This window comes from Erythrolamprus reginae, chromosome 1 (genome assembly GCF_031021105.1).
Source record: "Erythrolamprus reginae isolate rEryReg1 chromosome 1, rEryReg1.hap1, whole genome shotgun sequence".
Classification (NCBI taxonomy): Eukaryota; Metazoa; Chordata; class Lepidosauria; order Squamata; family Dipsadidae; genus Erythrolamprus; species Erythrolamprus reginae.
In genome coordinates, this window is record NC_091950.1 from 354,545,690 (window position 1) to 354,566,063 (window position 20,374).

At 39.0% G+C, this 20,374-nt stretch overlaps 1 protein-coding gene across 2 annotated transcripts in view; it reads left to right on the forward strand.

The window, feature by feature from the left end:
• Nucleotides 1–20,374, forward strand: part of PLB1 (phospholipase B1) — a 134,044-nt gene that overhangs the window by 39,967 nt on the left and 73,703 nt on the right. For both annotated transcript variants that reach the window (XM_070740930.1, XM_070740939.1), the window contains exons 21-30: nt 348–456; nt 5,281–5,332; nt 7,332–7,412; nt 10,591–10,656; nt 11,405–11,505; nt 12,238–12,319; nt 14,377–14,481; nt 17,448–17,543; nt 18,937–19,008; nt 20,246–20,369. In XM_070740930.1, coding sequence (XP_070597031.1) covers nt 348–456; nt 5,281–5,332; nt 7,332–7,412; nt 10,591–10,656; nt 11,405–11,505; nt 12,238–12,319; nt 14,377–14,481; nt 17,448–17,543; nt 18,937–19,008; nt 20,246–20,369 — 888 coding nt within the window. The remainder of the gene's footprint in view (nt 1–347; nt 457–5,280; nt 5,333–7,331; nt 7,413–10,590; nt 10,657–11,404; nt 11,506–12,237; nt 12,320–14,376; nt 14,482–17,447; nt 17,544–18,936; nt 19,009–20,245; nt 20,370–20,374) is intronic.

The window sequence follows — 20,374 nt, forward strand, 5'->3', positions numbered from 1 at the left end:
TTTTCCCTCCCCTTTTTGCTCATTTCTCTCTCTCACTCTCCCTTCCTCTCCTTTTCTCTTTCTCTCTCTCTTGCTTTCTCTCTCTCGCTTTCCCTCTCTTTCTCTCTCTCTTTCTTTCTCTCTCTCTCACTCTCACTCTCTCTCTCAGCAAAAAGTTGCGAGACCGGAACCTGAGCTTCCTTCTTCGCGGCACACCTGACCATGTCTCACGGCATACTAGTGTGCCACGGCACACTGGTTGAAAAACACTGAGCTAGAGTATATAACCAGACAAGTTTGCGGGTGTTTGTTGTTGTTGCATCCAAGTGAAAAAGAAATGTATACATTTGCCTTTCATTTTTTCCTAGACATTATTCGTGAGTTCAATCCTTCTCTAGTGGGCTTTTCAACTGGCACAGGAAATGAGGACAAACCTAACTCTTACTTGAACCAGGCTGTAGCAGGAGCTGATTCTGGGTAAGTAACTAGAAAGGTGTCGGGAAGATCAGTTTATCTGTGTGTCTTGTGAGAGTAATTTATTATTTTAATACTAAAACTACTATTTTAATAACATAGTTATTGGGCAGAGATAGAACTTTGTTTTTATTGGAACTTTGCTTTTATTATTTTATTAAATAATAATCCATTTGTGAAGAGTTGGGGCAGGTTAGTAAGTATCAAGTTTACAACTTGGGAAAGAGTAATTTTAGCTGCTTCACTTTTTAAAAAATGATGTACAGTGAACCCTCGAGTTTCGCGTCCTCAAGGATCGCGAAAGGGCTATTTCGCGAGTTTTCAACCCGGAAGTAAACTCCACCATCTGCGCATGCGTGCCCTTCCACGCAAGCGTAGATGGTGGAGTTTCCCCGCCGGGCAGAGGCTTCCCTGGGTCTTCCCCCTCTTGCCCCCGTAAGACCCCAGCGGCGGCGCGAGCAACGGCGTGGGCGGGCGGGCGGCACGCGCGGGGACACCCCAGCTCGGCTCCCCAGCTGGGAAGCGGCCCCAGCAACAGCGTGGGCGGGCGGGCGGTGCCCGCGCGCTTGGGGACATCGCAGCTCCGCTCCCCAGCTGGGGAGCCGAGCTAGGGAGTCCCCACCGCGCGCGCGTTGCTGGGGAAAGCGCGCGCGCTTGGGGAATCCCTAGCTCCGCTTCCCAGCTGGGGAGCGGAGCTGCGATGTCCCCAAGCGCGCGCGCTTTCCCCAGCAACGCGCGCGCGGTGGGGACTCCCTAGCTCGGCTCCCCAGCTGGGAAGCGGAGCTAGGGATTCCCCAAGCGCGCGCGCTTTCCCCAGCAACGCGCGCGCGGTGGGGACTCCCTAGCTCGGCTCCCCAGCTGGGATGCGGCCCCAGCAACAGCGTGAGCAACGGGGTGGGCGGGCGCGAGCAACGGGGTGGGCGGGCGAAGGGCGGGCGGCAGTGGAAGCAAAAACACCATCTGCGCACGCGCAGATGGTGTTTTTACTTCCGCACCGCTACTTCGCTAAAAATCGATCATCGCGTGGGGTCCTGGAACGGAACCCTCGCGATGATCGAGGGTTCACTGTAATTGGTTCTAATTTATCACTGTATTTTTTCTGCCAGGACAAATCATTTCTTTTGAAGAACTTTTTCCTCAATCCTACCATTCTTTCCTAGGCTTGTGTTGCAAAGATATATATTTCCAGTACAGTTATTGCTCTGTGCCCATTCCTCCTTACCCTACATTTTAACCCAGCTGCTGTGGCCTAGAGGTGGAGCTCTTGCCTCAGAATCAGGAAGTTGTGAGTTCAATCCTAGGTAGAGGCAAATGTAAGATCTCCTGCTTGGGCAAATGGCTGGACTAGATGACCTGCAAGGTCCCTTCCAATTCTGTTAATTCTGTTAATTCTGTTAATTTATTCAGACTCTTGATCTGTCATCAGAGCAGTTATATTAGCTAAAGCAACCTGTGCCTCTCTCAGTGACATCTTGGTGGTGTGTTAAAATGAATCAGTTTCACAAAAGCAACATTGTACCATCATGACACAAGTTCAGTCTCCTTTGTACATTTATCACGACAGCACATGTACATACAAAAAGGGAATGCTGCCACTGTGCTTATTTTTTTATTTTTTTTAATCTCATCAGCCCCAATTTGGACAGCAGAAATAGTTCCACAAACCTCATGAGAGCCAAAGTATCGCTCAGAATTTCTGGGAGTCAGGTAGCATATTATTATTGTGTGATAGCGCACAAGCACACTCTTTGGGCACCTGAGGAAAAAAAGCTTTGCCATCACTGCTCCAGTGCAATTAGTTATTTTAATACTTAGATTTTAATACTTAGATTTCAATTTCTGATTGAAATCTTCTGATTCAGTTCTGAAAGGGAAGACAGATTTCCTACTTTAGGAATTGAGCCATAGCGACACCTGGGGTTTGTCATTTCTTTTTACCTTACCTTATCGACAGAAAAAGGTGATTAGAAACAACCATGATGTAAGCCTATTACAAAAAGGCCTTTCTTTATGGTATTAAGCTGCCGTTGGAGATATCAGAGAGACCAGTCCTCTAGAATAGCTCTGTTGTGGTTAGCTCTGGCCCAGCTCCTGCCCCAAGGACTGTGGATGTGGGGGAGACATCCACATGCTGCAGGCCTGTTTTGCCACAGGTGGAATCTTCTGATGAAGGCTCCTCTGACCAAGAAGACATGAGTGACAGGGAGGAGGAGAGTGTGGCAGACAGCTCAGAAGGAGATCAATTATCTAGCTCCTCCTTTGATTCAGAACAAGAGTTAATGATACAGCCACGCATGCGGAGAGCGATGCATAGGCAACAACAACTGAGAGAGTATTATCAAAGAAAATGAGGCCACCTGTGGTTGGGTGGGGCTGTGGTAATTAGTGAGGCTGCTATAAATAGCAGCCTGTGGGTTTGGCCATTGTGGAGGATTATCTGATCGTTGTGTTTCGCGACTGCTTTACTGATTTTGACTTTTTGTGTGCTGATTTTTCCCCACTTTGAAACTAAACCAGAGCAAAGTGTGTTTCACTTTGTGAAAGAAGAAGGGCTGTGAATTGCTTCACAGCTGCAAGCTAAGTATCACAGAACTGATAAGGGACTTGTACAAATTACCAGTTTGGTTGGAGACGAGTGCTCTTTGCTAGACCAAAAGAGTGCTTAGTTTAAGTGAATTTTCATTATAAAGAACATTGTTTTGAATTTTCAAACGTGTGTGTGTCTGAAATTTGTACTTGTGAATTTTTGGGAGGAGTCTACCAGAGAGCCCGACAGAACAAGTTCTAAACCAAGGTCTGTTGGCTGAAAGCTAGTGGGAAGGTCAGAATTCAATTCAGACTGAAATAAACATTAATTACATGGTTTATTTAAAAGTGGTTTTAATCTCTATTGAAGCACAAGCGAGGATGTCAGAGCAGAAGGGTTTTGAAGCTTATAATCTGTCATAATTTGTAATAAAACAAAAAAACCATAATTTCCTCTTACAGTTGGACCGCAACAACATGTGGTGAAAGGAAAACATCAGCCTCCTTGTGGGTACACTACACAATATCTGAACCTAGGACATAAGAAGGAAGGGGGATGTTTATAACATGTGCATCATTCATCTGAAAATTAATTGAAATTTAATCAGTTGCCAAAGTTTATACGATTAACAGTGTAAAATATATTTGGTCAGATAACAGTTCTATTTCAGATCTTATTTGAGGAAAGGAAGGTTGTGGTAGTCAGTCCAAATTATAGCTGCTTTAGTTAAATTCTGCCTTTGGGAGTAGTGTCACAATCACACCATTAGCATCTGGAGTATAAGGGGTGATAACTAACATTTATCACAAAATTGTGTTGTGGAATACCAATTCTGTGCCTAAGGAATACAGGAGACACTAGATAAAGAAAACTTTATTTATTTTATTTATTTATTCATTTGTCCAATACACAATACATATGGAAGAGAATAGACATGAAGTAATATATATAATGATAATATGTAAAAATAGAGGAGAAGATATATGAAAGGAAGAAAATATATATGATATATGAGATAAAGGAAAGACAATTAGACAGGGGACGAAAGGCATACTAGTGCACTTATGTACGCCCCTTACTGACCTCTTAGGAACCTGGAGAGGTCAATCGTGGATAGTCTAAGAGAGAAATGTTGGGGGTTAGGGGTTGACACTATTGAGTCCGGCAATGAGTTCCACGCTTCGACAATTCAATTGTTAAAGTCATATTTTTTACAGTCAAGTTTGGAGCGGTTAATATTAAGTTTGAATCTGTTGCGTGCTCTTGTGTTGTTGCGGTTGAAGCTGAAGTAGTCATTGACTGGTAGGACGTTGCAGCATATGATCTTGTGGGCAATACTTAAATCGTGTTTTAGGCACCGTCGTTCTAACTTCTTCAGAAGGAGGAGATATCAATACTGAGATGATTATAGAACTTTTATAAATGCATAATTCCATGGATACATTTCTCACTGGCTTATTTTGCCTTATGTATCAACCATGGATATAAAGAGAGTCAACTTTTATGACTATCTTAAGCAGTACTTGATCATATCTTTTTTCATTTGTGCATAATGTTAATGCGAGAAAATCTATAGTTTGAATGGTTTGATGTTATTGTCACTTTACAATCACTGTTTCCATGTATAATAATAGGCAGGACAGCTTCTTGTGAGCATTATTAAGTATCAGCTATCATGGCAAGGATTAATTATCTTTGAAAACAAAATAAAAAAACCCCTTTTTAAAAAGCCCCATGAACAGTATTTACTGTATCCTTGACAAAGAATCTTATCTGAAACACATCACATTTTGAACCATAACATATTTACTCTGGCATTTGGATTCTTTTTCCTTTCTCCCTTTTCTTCTAGCACTATAAGCAAAACACAGGATGCAATAAATCTACTTTATTTGGCAGGGACATTTTACAGAATCCTGTTGTAGTAACAAAAAGCAGACTCATTGCTTTGTATTCAGTATGTAGAAACACATAAGGGCTATAACCAGACTAATTCTTTGTACATTGAGAGATTCAATCTGTAGGTGCGTTGCATGCAAGGTGTCAGTTACCATGTTGCTCAATCACATGAGTTTTTGTTGAACAAAGTAACTTTTTATGGGTCATTTATATCAGTCTCCTTACCATTATTCATTCTTGTTCATATACTCCAAATTGCTTTATTGTTTGCTTGCAAAATTCATCTGTGCAATAGGCTCTATGTCCCTGAATTATTATTTCTGCTTTGTGTTTTCAGAATGATAGTCTGAGTAGCTCTGTTGCTCCTAATATTTTTTTGCCTCCTTTATTTTCTTTTTTAGTGATATCGCAGATCAGACCAGGAGGCTAATCAATTTGATGAAGAGTGATTCTGTGAGTTTCTGCTGATATGAACATTTTTTCAACAAGTAATTGTGACTTTTTATTGTTGAAAGAGGGAAGATGAAGTTCTGTCCTTTTGTATCTAATTAGTGGTTGCTATCTTTAATTGTTTCATTGAGAAAAGAAATAGATTTGATCCTGTTCAACAATTTAAAGTCTTATTGGCAGAAGTGGGCTGCTGAGGTGGAAAGGTGACATGTGCTCGCCCCCGTAGCTCTGAGTGCTAGGAGAGTCCAGCGCAATTATGCTACTGCACCTGTGCAGGTAGCAAAATCACTTACAGAGAAATAGGTGCACCCATGTTTCAGCACACTTTTTGCTTTCGTGCATGCGTGGAAGCAAAAAACTGCACCAAAACACAGGCACATCGGCATCTCCGTGCGTGGTTTTATTATTATTATTATTATTATTATTATTATTATTATTATTATTACTATTATTTATTGGATTTGTATGCCGCCCCTCTCCGCAGACTCGGGACGGCTAACAACAGCAACAAAAACAGCATGTAAATCCAATCCTAAAAATATCTAAAAAAAACCCTTATTTGTAAAACCACATATACTTACAAACAAGCATACCATGCATAAATTCCCCCAGGCCTGATGGCAGAGATGAGATTTTAGGAGCTTACGAAAGGTGAGGAGGGTGGGGGCAATTCTAATCTCCGGGGGGAGTTGGTTCCAGAGGGTTGGGGCCGCCACAGAGAAGGCTCTTCCCCTGGGCCCCGCCAAATGACATTGTTTTGTTGACGGGACTCGGAGAAGGCCCACTCTGTGGGACCTAACCGGTCGCTGGGATTCGTGCGGAAGAAGGTGGTCTCGTAGGTTTTGCTACCTGCACAGGTACAGTAGCATAATTGCGCTGGACTCCGCTAGAACTCAAAGCCATGGGAAGAGCACAAGTCACCGTTCCACCTTAGCAGCCCACCTCTGCTTATTGGTAACAGCATCTTACCAACTTTGGCTGATCTCAAAAAGCTAGAGTTGGACTTGAATGGCAGATTGTCAAAGATCCAAAGCTCATAAGAAAATTACGGAATTAAAAAAAAACTATTCTGGAAAAAGACAACCACAAACTCCTAATATAAATTATGTGATGTGTCCATGAAATCATCTGCAGTTGAGTTTGGTTTGAAAGAGAATTTATTTGAAAAAGATTTAAATATGCTTCATGAACTTTTGGAATTCCCAATTAATCAATTAACATATATTTTTACAAAATTATGTAAGGTAGCAAAAATACAGAAGGCAACTAGATACTGTCTCACAAGTAGTACTCCACTTTTGTTCTTGTACAAAAGAAAATGTCCCTTCAAATTATCTATCATCTCTCCCTCCCTCCCCCTCTCTTTCTCTCTCTGATTTTATCTATGTCCAAATTTATGCAAAACTAATTAGTTTAATTAATGTTCATTGAATTAGAGGTACTTACTACTACTCCTGGTCACATGCCTTAGACTCCAGGAACCCTACTACAGTTTCTAATTAGATTTGAAAACGTACATGAAGCCCCCACTCGTCTTAGAATTTTTCCCCCTCTGACTATTGAACAGGCAATACTGAAAAGCGAGCCCTAGATTTTCATTGGCAAAAGCTAACCTTTAGTACTACAGTGTTGGTACGATACATTGGTATACTTATTACCATCAAATCAATTCAATGTACTTCTTAAGTCTGGTGGTGTAGAGCCAATTTCATAATGAAATAGTATCGTAATGAACCAGGCATGATGGCAACATTCTTAGAGCAGCAGTGCTTCGTAGCAATTGGATTTCAAAGAGGCTTCTGTAAAAGAAATCTGTGATTTTTCATTTTATATAACTGATTAGTATATTAAAACCACACTTAAGATTGCTGCCTTGGTTTCCTAGCTACATGCTGATCTAAAAAACCCCAAACTGACTGTCCCCCTAATTGTTCTATTAACTCTTTCTAAGATGTTAACTCGAGCATTTTTAAATGTCTATTCTCTTTTCCTCCTAATTCAGAACATAAATTTCCAAGAAGATTGGAAGCTCATAACCCTTTTTATAGGAGGAAATGACCTTTGTGATTATTGTAATGATCCTGTAAGTTTCCATATATTTTACATTATTTCTAATATATTTCTTCCTATTCCCCTCCCCTATTTTTTTTAAAATAATGTATGTAATTTAAATGCTTACCTCTAGATATGCAAGTAGGAATTTTCCAAGTGCTCGATGATATATGTAAGAATATGATGTGCATAGAATCTGTCCTTCACATGGCTTCATTTAATATTAGACTTGTTCCATGTAATATCATGCCTACTGAATAACATTCAGGTTTACAATAGGAGATGGTAAGATAGTCATTCATTTCACATGAAGCTATTGCAGACATGGCACAAAGAAATAGAAATATTCTGGTAGTATCTTTTCCAATTTATAATAAATGGCATGAGTTTTCATGAGGTACCATAGACCAGTGTTTCCCAACCTTGGCAACTTGGAGATATTTGGACTCCAACTCCCAGAATTCCCCAGCCAGCATTCGCTGGCTGGGGGATTCTGGGAGTTGAAGTCCAAATATCTCCAAGTTGCCAAGGTTGGGAAACACTGCCATAGACTAACTCGGCTTAATCATATACAGTACAGGAAAACTCTCAACAAGAAATTTAGGCTTAGACTTTGCAGTTCCACTCAAGAAGAATTACACTGGAATTAACTCAAAACCTGCTATTGATGCTTTCTTAGATCATTTGTAGCTAACTCAATGAAAACGCTACCTTAAATGGCAGCCGTTCTTCCCTGGAACCGTGGCATTTTAGTAAGGGTGATAGTGGGTCATTGCTGAATCAGTATTTTAAAGAAAAATAAGTATTATATTTCCATGCAGGGCCTCGAGGTCATTCAACCTGAAGGTGTTTTTTTATCTCCTGTAATTTCATATCTTTTTTTATCTCCTGTAATTTCATATCTTTGAGAACTTCCACTGATTAGTATATCAGTGCTACTTCATTTTATAGATACCTTTCTGTTGATAAAGGCAGATGCCAACAGAGATAATAATAAACAGGCAAGGTTTGTACCTTTCTTACTCAATGACAGTTTGGATCTCTAGAAATCCTGCCATTTGTGTAATTAAAACACTTACATTATTTTACCTTTTTTTATAATTAATGATGATAAGATGGTAGTAAAGTGCTTATTTATGAATGCCTCCAAGTGATAATCTTTCTTTCTTTTGGCTCTTATCAACATACTGAAAAATGTAATTAAATATGTATTTTGGGTTGGGTTTCACAGCTCTACGTTTGGAATAATTAGCATTTAAATGCTACTTCTAATTTGTTAGTTTTAACAATTTTTGGAGCTCCTATGGGAAAGTTATTTTATGCTTATTTAGGCCTCTTAATTTCTCCAGCCTTTTAGTCTCCCTTGAGTTACAGCCTTAATTCTGTTTTGGTCATGATCAATGGCATGTGCAAGCTGCAGCAAGATTTGTGGTACAGTTCATATTTACATGAAAGTTCTTGCTCGGCTTCTAATTTTTGATTAGTTTCAGGATAAGTGAATTAATTAAATAAGAATAAGTACTACACTTAACTTTTTCCAAAGAGCCACATAAAATGAAGTAAATAAAATAATAATCTTATTTTAATAATAACCCAATAATAATTATATTTTAAATATACATCATAAATATTATAGTAAATCGTATTTTGATCTAATATCCTGGAAATCTAAACCAAACTGTCTCTTGCCTGGTTTCCTTGCATAGCAAATTTTGAGCAGTTCTCATAAGTTCTGTGTTTTGCTTTGAAACTGCATATCTGGTATAAATGACATGAAAAGGGGGCAACGGTGGGCTACGAGCCGGAATGCTAAATTGCGCTCACCGTGGCAACTCGTAAGTTCTTGCAAGGCCAGTGTGATTTTGCTGTGTTGTGGTTGGCAACACATGCTGCTGCACCTGTAGAGATAGCAATATCACGCATGGAGCCGCAGGAGCGCCCGTGTTTCAGCATGCGCGGAAGAAAAAAGACCCTCTCCGAAACACGGGTGCACCTGTGAACCCTTGCGCGATTTTGCTACCTCCACAGGTGCAGCAGCAAAACAGCGCTGGCCCTGCAAGAACTTATGAGCCGCCGCGGTGAGAACAATTTAGCATTCCGGCTCATAGCCCACCACTGGAAAGCGGTCTGTTTTTGGAACTGGCTGGTGTACTTTCTCCTTCTCCTTTCAGGACTTGTAGGTTTTCCCTCTTGCTGAAATGGTGTCAAGAACTAGTCAGGCATAGTCAGGTGAAGGTGAAGGATGCAAAAGCCTTTTCAATTCTTCCCCTCACAGTTTGATTTCTGTCCTCTGTGAGGGAGGTGGATAGAAGAGAAGCAGGTGATGCTGGGCAGGAAATAGCAAAGTAGATGTTGGTGCAATCATATCTGGGCTGAAAAAATGTGGGTGACCGCTAGATGACAGAGAGATATGGACTGTTCAGTTTTCTGCCATCTAATGGTCATCCATTTTTGTGAATAATCCAGATATGGCAGCCATAGAATGGCTGAATGGAAGGACAACAGAAAACATAGAGATGCCTGAGTGAGTAGAGATGCGTGAGACTCACAGGTTAGCTTACAACTGTACCAGCTTTTCTTTTCTCTCCCCTCTTTTTCTTTTCCATACTTACTGCTGTCAGCCTGAGACATCAAAAAAAAAACCCCACATGGTGATGCCGTGAAGACTTTTCTAAAGTTTCTAGTCAGAATAGCTCACGGAACATAAGAAACAACCTGGGCAAGGATTCTCTATTTACAAAATAGTAATGTTTGACTTACTGTTTAGAAAATTCTGTTTGTCTCCAGACTATGTTGTTCTTCTGACCATTATTTTCTGAGGATGCAGTTTAATGGTTTCCTGAGATAAACCCTCTGAAATGAAAGTGATGTGAATTGTTCCAGGGATTCTCCAGTTGAAAAACAAGTTTCCTTTGGAATGTTATGTTCAAAACACTTTGAACTGCTCCCATTCTCTGCCATGGTTCATACTCAGATTGAAGCTCATGACTACCTTTAATCCAATTACGGTGTCTGGGTGCTTCAAAACAACTAGATTATGTCAAACATATCGTAGAAAGGCGACCATTATGTCATTTGTGAAAAGTGCACATTAGTATAAATGGCAACTTTCAATTGCCAAATGTGCATAAAAAGTGACGTGATAAGGAAGAGCTATGAGCAGCTTATTTTACACAAAATTTATCTTTCTTTATCCTTTTCTTTCATAGATACGTAGCTCTCCAGAGTACTACAGAAGGAATATACAATCAGCTCTGGATATACTCCATAAAGAGGTACCAAAGGAATCTCTACTAAAAGGGGAAATGATTGGGGGAATTATTAGAATCAATAGTTATTTTAAGACTGTGGTTTCCAGTTATGAATTGCAATGGTTATTATTATTATTATTATTATTATTATTATTATTATTAATTGGATTTGTATGCCGCCCCTCTCCGCAGACTTGGGGCGGCTAACAACAGTAACAAAACAGTATAATCCAATACTAAAAACAGTTAAAACCCATTATATAAAAACCAATCATACATACAGACATACCATGCATAAAATTGTAAAGGCCTAGGGGGAAAGTGTATCTCAGTTCCCCCATGCCTGGTTGCCTGCAAGTATGCTTCAGAGGAGTATTGTAAATGTATTGTAACTGCAAACATATTTTTTTTAAATCAAAGGGGTCCAGTTCTCATAAGGTCATGAAAAATTGCAAACCCCCCCCCCCAAAAAAGTGGTGAAATTTGGGCATTCTTTATTTCCATAATTTTAAATATATATATTCAATTCATTTGCATTTGCATTATTGACTCCTATTAAACACTTCTCAAAAGTCGTTGAGGACGGCCATCATTTTAAATGGCTTTCCAAACAGAAATTGACATTCCCATGTAAAAATAGCAACAAAAGTAATCAAAATAGCGAACTGCCTCATAGAGTCATCTGGCAGTTCTTATGCATTACATGTGTAAAAGAACCACCTGGCTTGTAAATTGCTTCTACCTATTCTGTTTCACATGTACCTCTTTGCAGGTCCCTCATACATTTGTGAACCTGGTGACAGTACTTGACGTGATACCTGTGAGGAAACTGTATCAGGAGAAGAGCATTCCTTGCCCAAGATTCATTTTGAGGTTTGAAAGGAATTGATATTGTGCTGGAACTGGGGAAAATCTCCAATATCTGTGCTGATTGTGGTTCCTCTTAAGCAATTGCTTTTTACTAATTCTGATTGTTGCAATATAAAAATATAAACCAAGTACAGTAGTACCTCTAGATACGAGTTTAATTCGTTCCAGAAGGAAGCTTGTATGTTGAACAACTCGTATCTTGAACAAATGGCTTTAGACTTTGTTTTTCCCCTCCGAGATAACCAAAAGCAAGGATTCTTGCGCCACCTAGTGGACGCTCGGCTTGTATCCCGAATTTGAGCTCGGGTCTGGAACAGAAATTTCTCTCCCCTCATGGCTCGTATCTTGGAATACTCACATGTGGAGCAGCTCGTATCTAGAGGTACTACTGTACATGCAATTTACCTAAACGTATAGAAATAGTTTTGCAAGGGTCATGGATTATAGGGGCAGGATTGTCATCAATTCTGCTCTATAGAGCAGGGGGTCTGAAACTCGTGGCCTGGGGTGTGTCACGTGCTGGCCATGCCCTCCCCCATTTTAGGGAAAGAGAAAAATGTTGTGATACATCACACGACAACGTGATGCTGTGCGTTTGACACCCCAGCCATAGAGGATGCAAAGGTTTGCAGTATCACATGAAAACATAGTTCTGCGACATGAAAAGTTTTCCATTTTTAAAAATGTCTGAGATAAAGATTATATGGTCAACATGTGCCATTTTCCCCCCTCTAGGTCAATGTGTCCATGCATTTTCAAACCTCTTGATAATTCCTCAGAAATTGAAAAGTTGGGGTTTTTAAATCAACGGTACCAGGTAAGGGAAACACATTATAGAAATATACTGTATATAGTAGTGTTATATACCTCACCCTTTTAAAAACCAAGTGTGAATATATTAGATACTGTATTTTTGCCATTTTACTAACTCTGTTTCTGGATTTGGTTTTAACAATGAAAAGCAACTTAATTTAAAAATAGTGTCTTAAAATATCAAAGTTACATTTTGTCTTTTTCATATCTTCATTTAAAAGTTTCTTTTAGAAAGTTGGCCCCTCCTGGGCCAACTTTAGATAATAATCACGTATGCTAATTTTTTTTATCAATGAAACACACAGCCCATCCTATGTACATTTACTTACAAATTCAAAAAGTTTTGACATAAATGGAAATACATCATAATTCTATTAAATGCAAGTGACTAAAAGTTGCAATTATACACTTAACATGGAAATAGGCTCCATCAATACTTTGTGTTATAGAATTGACCAATAAAATACTGGTTCTCTTGAGAAAAGTGAGACTGTATTTTTCTGGCTGAAATTATTTTAACTTGTTTTAAAGCCTTTAAATCCACTGCTTCATTTTGGTACATTGACATATTTAAACAAAGAATAATGCAACAATTCATCCAATGTTAGACAGAACAAACAGACTTGGAAAGGCTGCTGTGTGCTCAATAAATATCAGTTTGCGGCTGAACCTCTCTTTCAGATTAAAAAAATAGGGATTCTAATTGTTTTGCAGAACAATGGATATGTGAAATTTTGTGGGCAATTTTAATCAGAAAACCAGTCCCCCCCCCCCTTAAACTCCGGCAATTCCATACGTTTTGACTATTTTCTTTGGAACAAACTCTTGCTTCCTCCTCCTCCTTGGCTTCTAGTTTCATAACTGCCATTATTCTCCTTTCCTTTCATCTTAGAGATCCTTTTATTTAATCTCAAATAAAATTCTACTTTTTAGTTTTTGGTTTTTCATGGATGTGTGTTCGGAATTCATCTCAAGTTATAGGCAACAATGAGATGACAGATTGGGAATCTTCTGAAGGACTTCAAATGAACCTATAGGTAGCTTCTCATCTTAGCAACTTTATGTGTGTCAATGCATGAGTGTGTCATAGAAAGACAAATTGTAAATCGCTAAATGTATATAATACACATGTACTGAAAAACCATGGATAAGATTAACTGTGGAATGGAAAAGGATTAATTTTACTCCATGGCCTTTGGTAGTTCAAAGGATGGGTAACTGTTGCGGTTAGTTCTGGCCCAGCTCCTGCCCCAAGGAATGTGTAGGTGCATGTGGGGGAGACTTCCACATGCCACAGGCCTGTTTTGCTCCCAGTAGAATCTGCCGATGAAGTCTCCTCTGACCAAGGAAGTGTGAGTGACAGGGAAGAGGGGAGTTTGGCAGACAGCCCAGGAGGAGATCAGTCATCTGTATCATCCCTGGATTCTCAACAAGAATTAATGACACATCCACGCATGCGTAGAGTGATGCATAGGAGACAACAACTGAAGGATTATTACAAGAGAAAATGAGGCCACCTGTGGTTGGGTGGGGCTGCTGTAATTAGTGCTATAGATAAAATGCAGCCTAGTGTTTTAGCCTCATGGCAGTTTATCTGATTCATTGTTTCATCAAGATCGTGATTTTTGCTGTTCAGGATTGTGTGTGTGGACTCTCTGGACTTTAGAATTGGACTCAATTTCCCAGTTATTGGGTGAGCAATTGGACTGCATTTAACCTGTGCCTTGTGTGTACCAGAAAATCCCTTTGACATTTAAAAAGGGAGCTGTTTCTGTTTTTCTGTTTATAAAAACTTTTCCCTTTTCCTTTTATCGTGTGGTGTGTGTCTTCCTGGACTAATCACCCTGTAATTACGGGCGGTTGAGACACGCTGGCAGAACAGGTAACTATGCTTGTAGGCAAGCTGGGAGGGGAGAACAATTGGCATTTCTCCCCACATAAGCCAAAGAAATGATTGAACATTAGTCCTGTATTTGACAACTTTTTGACAGATATATCAGCTTGTCATTTCACTGTTTAGCAACTCTAAAAGGAGTATTATAATGGTGTTTGTTTTTCTAGGAAGAAACTCATCGCTTAGTCGAGAATGGAAGATATGACACAAGAGAAGATTTCACTGTGGTTGTACAGCCACTGTTTGAAAAAACAGAGATACCTTTGACTCCGGTAATTGCAAATGTATTTTATTGTTTGTTTGTTTGTTTGTTTGTCAAAATGTGTACAAGATTATAGGTATGGTATAAACATACACAAAAGCAAAGTAGGTATAAGTAAATTTGGACAATAGGACAGTAGGACAGGGATGGTAGGCACGATGGTGCACTTAGACACGCCCCTTACAGACCTCTTAGGAATGGGTTGAGGCCAATTGTAGACAGTCTAAGGTTATACATGTACTACATTTTTGACATCTGTAAATTATAGGTGGAGCCTAGCTAACTTAAATACTATTGAGTTCAATGATCTCCTTTACATTTGACTGCATCTGAATCCAACACATAGTATAGTGAGACTGAGAATTACTTAGGCAGGAGAAGGATAGCAAAGCCGTGATGGTTGCAAGACATGGAGGGCTTTATAGGTGATAACCAACACCTTGAATTGCATCCGGAGACTGGAAGCCAGTGCAGCTCGCGGATAGTTGGTGTGATATAGGTGTGCCTAGGTACACCCACAATAGCTCAACTGTTCTGGACCAGTTGAAGTCTCCAAACATTTTTTAGGGGTAGCCCCATGTAGAGCACATTGCGATAGTTGAGATGTGAGGTGATAAAGGTATGAATGACCGTGCGAAGGGCTTCCTGGTCCAGGTAGGATCCCCATTGGTACGCCAGGTGAACCTGTGAATACATAAAGAAACATTGTCTTCTAGTTCATATGGAAACTAATGTATGACCACAGAGAGTCCTGACTGAAGATAATCATGTTGTATCCATTGACGCTGGCTATTCAATGATATCTACTTAAGTGTTGAATTTGGCATGGAAATGTATCACCTTAACAGGGCTACAATACTGTAAATTGCTCCAAAAGCAATTGAAAAAGGCATAGACAATTCCTTCGGTTTGGAATTACCAGACTTTAGTAATGTTCAGATGGAAATTATTCCTCTTTTGAGTAAATATATTTGTCTATTTTAATCCAAAGCCAAACTGTATAAGAAATAGACTTTCCATTAAAATGCACAAAATCGCCACTTAAAAAATTTAAAGATTTTCTTGTAAATGTATAGTGTTATATGCATTGCAGGACTGTGCCAGATTTCTCTCAAAGATCTATTCTACTTTCCATCTCTTTAAAATAAAATTATATACATCAAGCTTTTTTTTTTTAATGCACACATTTTTGGAATGTATGGACTGGATTTCAGTTTGCTCTATATAGATAACCTGTGGGGTATAGTGGTTAAAATATAGGACCTGACAATGGAAATTCTGATTCAAATTCATCTTCAAAAATCAAAGATAATTAAGTGACTTTTGGATAAGTCACACTGTCAGGCCAATCTCTTTATCTCCAGTTGTAGAGATGAAAGTGGAAAAGGGAGCACAATGTAATATATCACCTTCAGCTTCAAGAAGAAAGATGGAATATACTAGAATACTGCATCTAGTTTTATTTCATTCATTCATTCATTCATTCATTCATTCATTCATTCATTTATTTATTTTGTCCAATACACAATTAGGATTTTAGTGGGTATATATCTATATACACATAGTAAAATACATGATGAAGGTTATAGAAGAGATACTCATAGTAAAATATATCTAAGAAATAATAGAAAAGAAGGTATAGTAATAGAACATATCAATGAAAGAATAGAAGAAGAGATATAGGAATAGAAGAAAGGTATAGGAGATATAAGAGAGCAATACGAGAGGGGATGGAAGGCACAGTAGTGCACTTGTACTCGCCCCTTACTGACCTCTTAGGAATCTGGATAGGTCAACCGTAGATAATCTAAGGGTAAAGTGTTGGGGGTTTGGAGATGACACTATGGAGTCCGGTAATGAGTTCCACGCTTTGACAACTCGGTTACTGAAGTCATATTTTTTACAGTCAAGTTTGGAACGGTTAATATTAAGTTTAAATCTGTTGTGTGCTCTTGTGTTGTTGTGGTTGAAGCTGAAGTAGTCGCCGACAGGCAGGACGTTGCAGCATATGATCTTGTGGGCAATACTTAGATCTTGTTTAAGGCGTCTTAGTTCTAAACTTTCTAGGCCCAGGATTGAAAGTCTAGTCTCATAGGGTATTCTATTTCGAGTGGAGGAGTGAAGGGCTCTTCTGGTGAAGTATCTTTGGACATTTTCATATTGTAAAAAAGATATTCAGACTTTAGAAAGAGTGCAGAAAAGAGTAAGTAAGATGATTAGGAGACTGGGAGATAGAACATACTATGAAGAGTTACAGAAACTGGGCGTTAAGAGAAGAACCAGGGGAGACATGATAGTTCCAATAGCAGTGTTCCAATATTTGAGGGGCTGCCACTGAGAGGAGGGGGTCAAGCTGTTTCCTGAAGACCAGGGAAGGAATAATGGATGGAAAGAACAAGGAGAGATTTAACCTTGAAATAAGGAGTAATTTTCTGATAGTGAGTGCAATTAACAAATTGAACAGCTTGCCTTCAGAAGTTGTGGGAGCTTCATCATTGGAAGTTTTCAAGAAGAGATTGAACTGCCATTTGTCAGAAATGAGGTGGGTGGGTGGACTAGATGACCTAAAAGGTCCCATCCAACTGTGTTAATCTGTTGTTGTTGCTGTTGTTGTTATATAATCTAACAATCAATTAATTATTTGAAGCTTGTTGTGTACAGCATATATTCAGACTTTATTCTGTATATATATGCAAGTCCCAGTGGGTATGGCTAGCTGATGAGGCCAAAATAAGGCCGAAATAGATCTATCCTAGTCTCCCTTAATTTTCAAATTCAGCTTAAACATGTGACATATATATATATATACACACACACACACACACACACACACACACACGTTTCCATTTTTATGGTTTCTGTCCAAGTAAAGAGGGTCTAGTTCTTGAAAATATATTCAGCACATATTTTTGCTTTGCTGGAATAAATCAGCAGAGTTGCCCTTATGGAAATAATAATGTCTGGTTCTTACTTTAGGATGGGCTGCCAGATGCTTCATATTTTGCCCCTGACTGTTTTCATTTCCACCAAAAGATCCACATCCAGGCTGCTCGGGGGCTGTGGAACAACATGGTAAGAGATTGCTCTAGATGATTTTCTCTTAGTCCCATTCATAAATCTCCGAATGTGGACGTTTTGTACTAATAACATAGTCTAAGAATAATTTAAAAAGCAAAGAAAGAAAAAACTGAATGAGAACCTGATATATATGTTTCACATCTATAGAACTGGCATTTGTTTTATGCTTTAGGCAGGAAAAGTGAGAAGATTATTAGAAAATCTGCTAGTAAAAGGCACTGAAACTTTATAATGTCCTTAACAGAAAAACTAACAGGGGATACTCACCCTGAATATCATTGTTTTCTGATGATGGAAAGATGTTGGAGAATTACATTCATTGCATAGGTAATGTGCCAATGGATTTTTAACTGCTGTCCGCTTGCAGATTGTTGGAAACATAAGATTTAGAAAGCCTGGGTTAAGATACTTCCATGCTACTTTTGGCAGCCATTGTTATTGGCACCCAAACCCTCTGAATTGCATTTATACCACCCTTTTGAGAAGGTGTGCTGCCAAGAATGAAGTTAGGTGAATCATCTATGCTGCCAAGAATCATCTTAAGTTAGGTGCTTTTTCACTCTGGAATGGCATAACTTTCCACAATCAACTTTCCATGGTCAACTACCCTTGGCCAACTTGCTGCAGGATAACTCACTTTGGGACAATTCAACAATTCAATTTAATTATTTAAAATAATTTTAAAAACACTTTAATTTTTTGTCTTTCACATTTTATTTTGTCCTTCATTTGGCATCTTTTTAAAAAAAGAATCTATTGGATTATTTCTTTGCTATTAGTGTAACTCTTGTCCCATGCCAAGTTGTTCCACAATGTGTTGGTTGTGACAAATTGGCCATGGTGAATTGGCTGTGGCGAGTTGGCTATGATGAGTTGGCTAAAGCAAGTTTGCTGGGACGAATTGTTATAGATCCTCTTCCCTAGCTAGTAAATTGCAGAGTATAAAAATTAGCACTCCATCTCATGGTTCTAAGAGGTCAAAGAAGTGGACTTTCCACAAATAGGTAACTGGTTACATTGCAATTCCAGATAAAACACAGCAAAATATTTGCCATATTTCTTTGGGAGTAGTAGTCTAGCTACTTAATTTGGAAATTAATTGTCCCACTATGTTAAGCTTTACCTAAGGGGTGTAGCATTTGTATCAATGCAATCCGTTTGCTTGGAAAAGATCTGAGCCAGACTTTCTGCTGCAATATTATTTCCTCTGTGCATTATATCTTTAATATACGAAAAATTGCAGCATTAGGTAATTATAGTTCAAACATCAATAATGTATTGATTATCTAATTCTCTGAAGACTCTGTTATACTTTTTAATTATTTATGGCATATATTTCTGTATTTCCTGTTCTATGCTCTATATATTTTCTAATTATTTGTTATAGTTGGAACCCATTGCAGAAAAAACAATAATACAAAGAGTTGAACCTGAGATAACACTCAAATGTCCAAACCAGGTAAATGAATTTTCTTAGGACTCTATAGTACAATGTAATTTCCAGTATTATTGTCTTTCCCATTCTTGCTGTGCATGTGAGATTAATATTGCCAGCCTAATCCTGTTTCTTTTCTATGAACTGTATAAATTCTACAAAATAGGAAAAAAAACATTCAGTTGCAAAATTATCTGGGTTAGCCTTGACAGGATGCTGACACTAACATATATAATAGAAGTGAGAATTGTCCTATAATTTCACTAACCTCAGTGAGGAAGTTCTATGCATAAAATGAGACACCAGAAAATATATATGTATCTGGAAAGTGAGAGATGACTTGAGGAGAAGTGTCAATGTGGCTCCATCTGAATTCACTAGAATCCCTTACTCACTCCAAGGACCTAATAAATCACTAGTGAGTATCATTGTGATGTCTGAACTCCTGAAAGGTGAATGGATGAGAAGGTGCTCTCATGTTGGTCTTCTTTAGATCTTGCCACCCACATTGACTGCCTAAAAATTGATGGTTTTCCAGATTGGCTCTTGGGGAATATACTGGTCTAGACCAGGGGTAGGCAAAGTTGGCTCTTTCTATGTGGACTTCAACTCCCAGAATTCCTCAGCTAGCATGATTGGCTCTGGAATTCTGTGAGTTGAAGTCCACAAGTAATAGAAGAGCCAACTTTGCCTACCCCTGGTCTAAGGAATCGTGATAATTTCTAGAAGAAAGTATACCCAGAGTTCTTGGGTTATCTTGTTAATAAATATTCTTGGGATATCTTGTTAATAAAAGAAGATAACAGGAGCTGCATGATTCGCTCTCTGGATTTTGTGTGTGCGCGTATTTGATAGAAGCTCCTCTTATCAGACTAATCAAATCAATCTGTGATTCTGAAGGGCAGGTAACTGGCATGCCTCCCTCCTATGAATCCCATACTTAAGCAGTTATTCATCCCACCAAATGCCTGTGTATTTTCTTCTGAAGATCAACAGTAATTGAGATGTGGGGGATAAATGTGTGAGAGATTTAGATATAAACACCAATATGAGGGCAGTTGACTTCTGCTTGAGAAACAGTGCCTGCTTTAATCCTGTTAAGATTGTTGAGATCTCATAATCTCCTCTTATCTCACCTGGTTGGTCCCTAATCAAAGGTACAGAGGACTACAATATCTGAGTTATTTGTAAGACAGACTTGCCTCTGGAGGGCGCTGTGGGACCATCTTTTCACTTTGACTTGGCTATCCCTGTTCTGTAGGCCCAGCCATATTTTATGACATACAAAAACAGCAACTACACTTACCAGAAGGAAAATACTCCAGTTTATGGAAGCCTGATGCTGTGCAAGGATACAGCACCATCCATCAAATATCCTACTTCAGGTAAT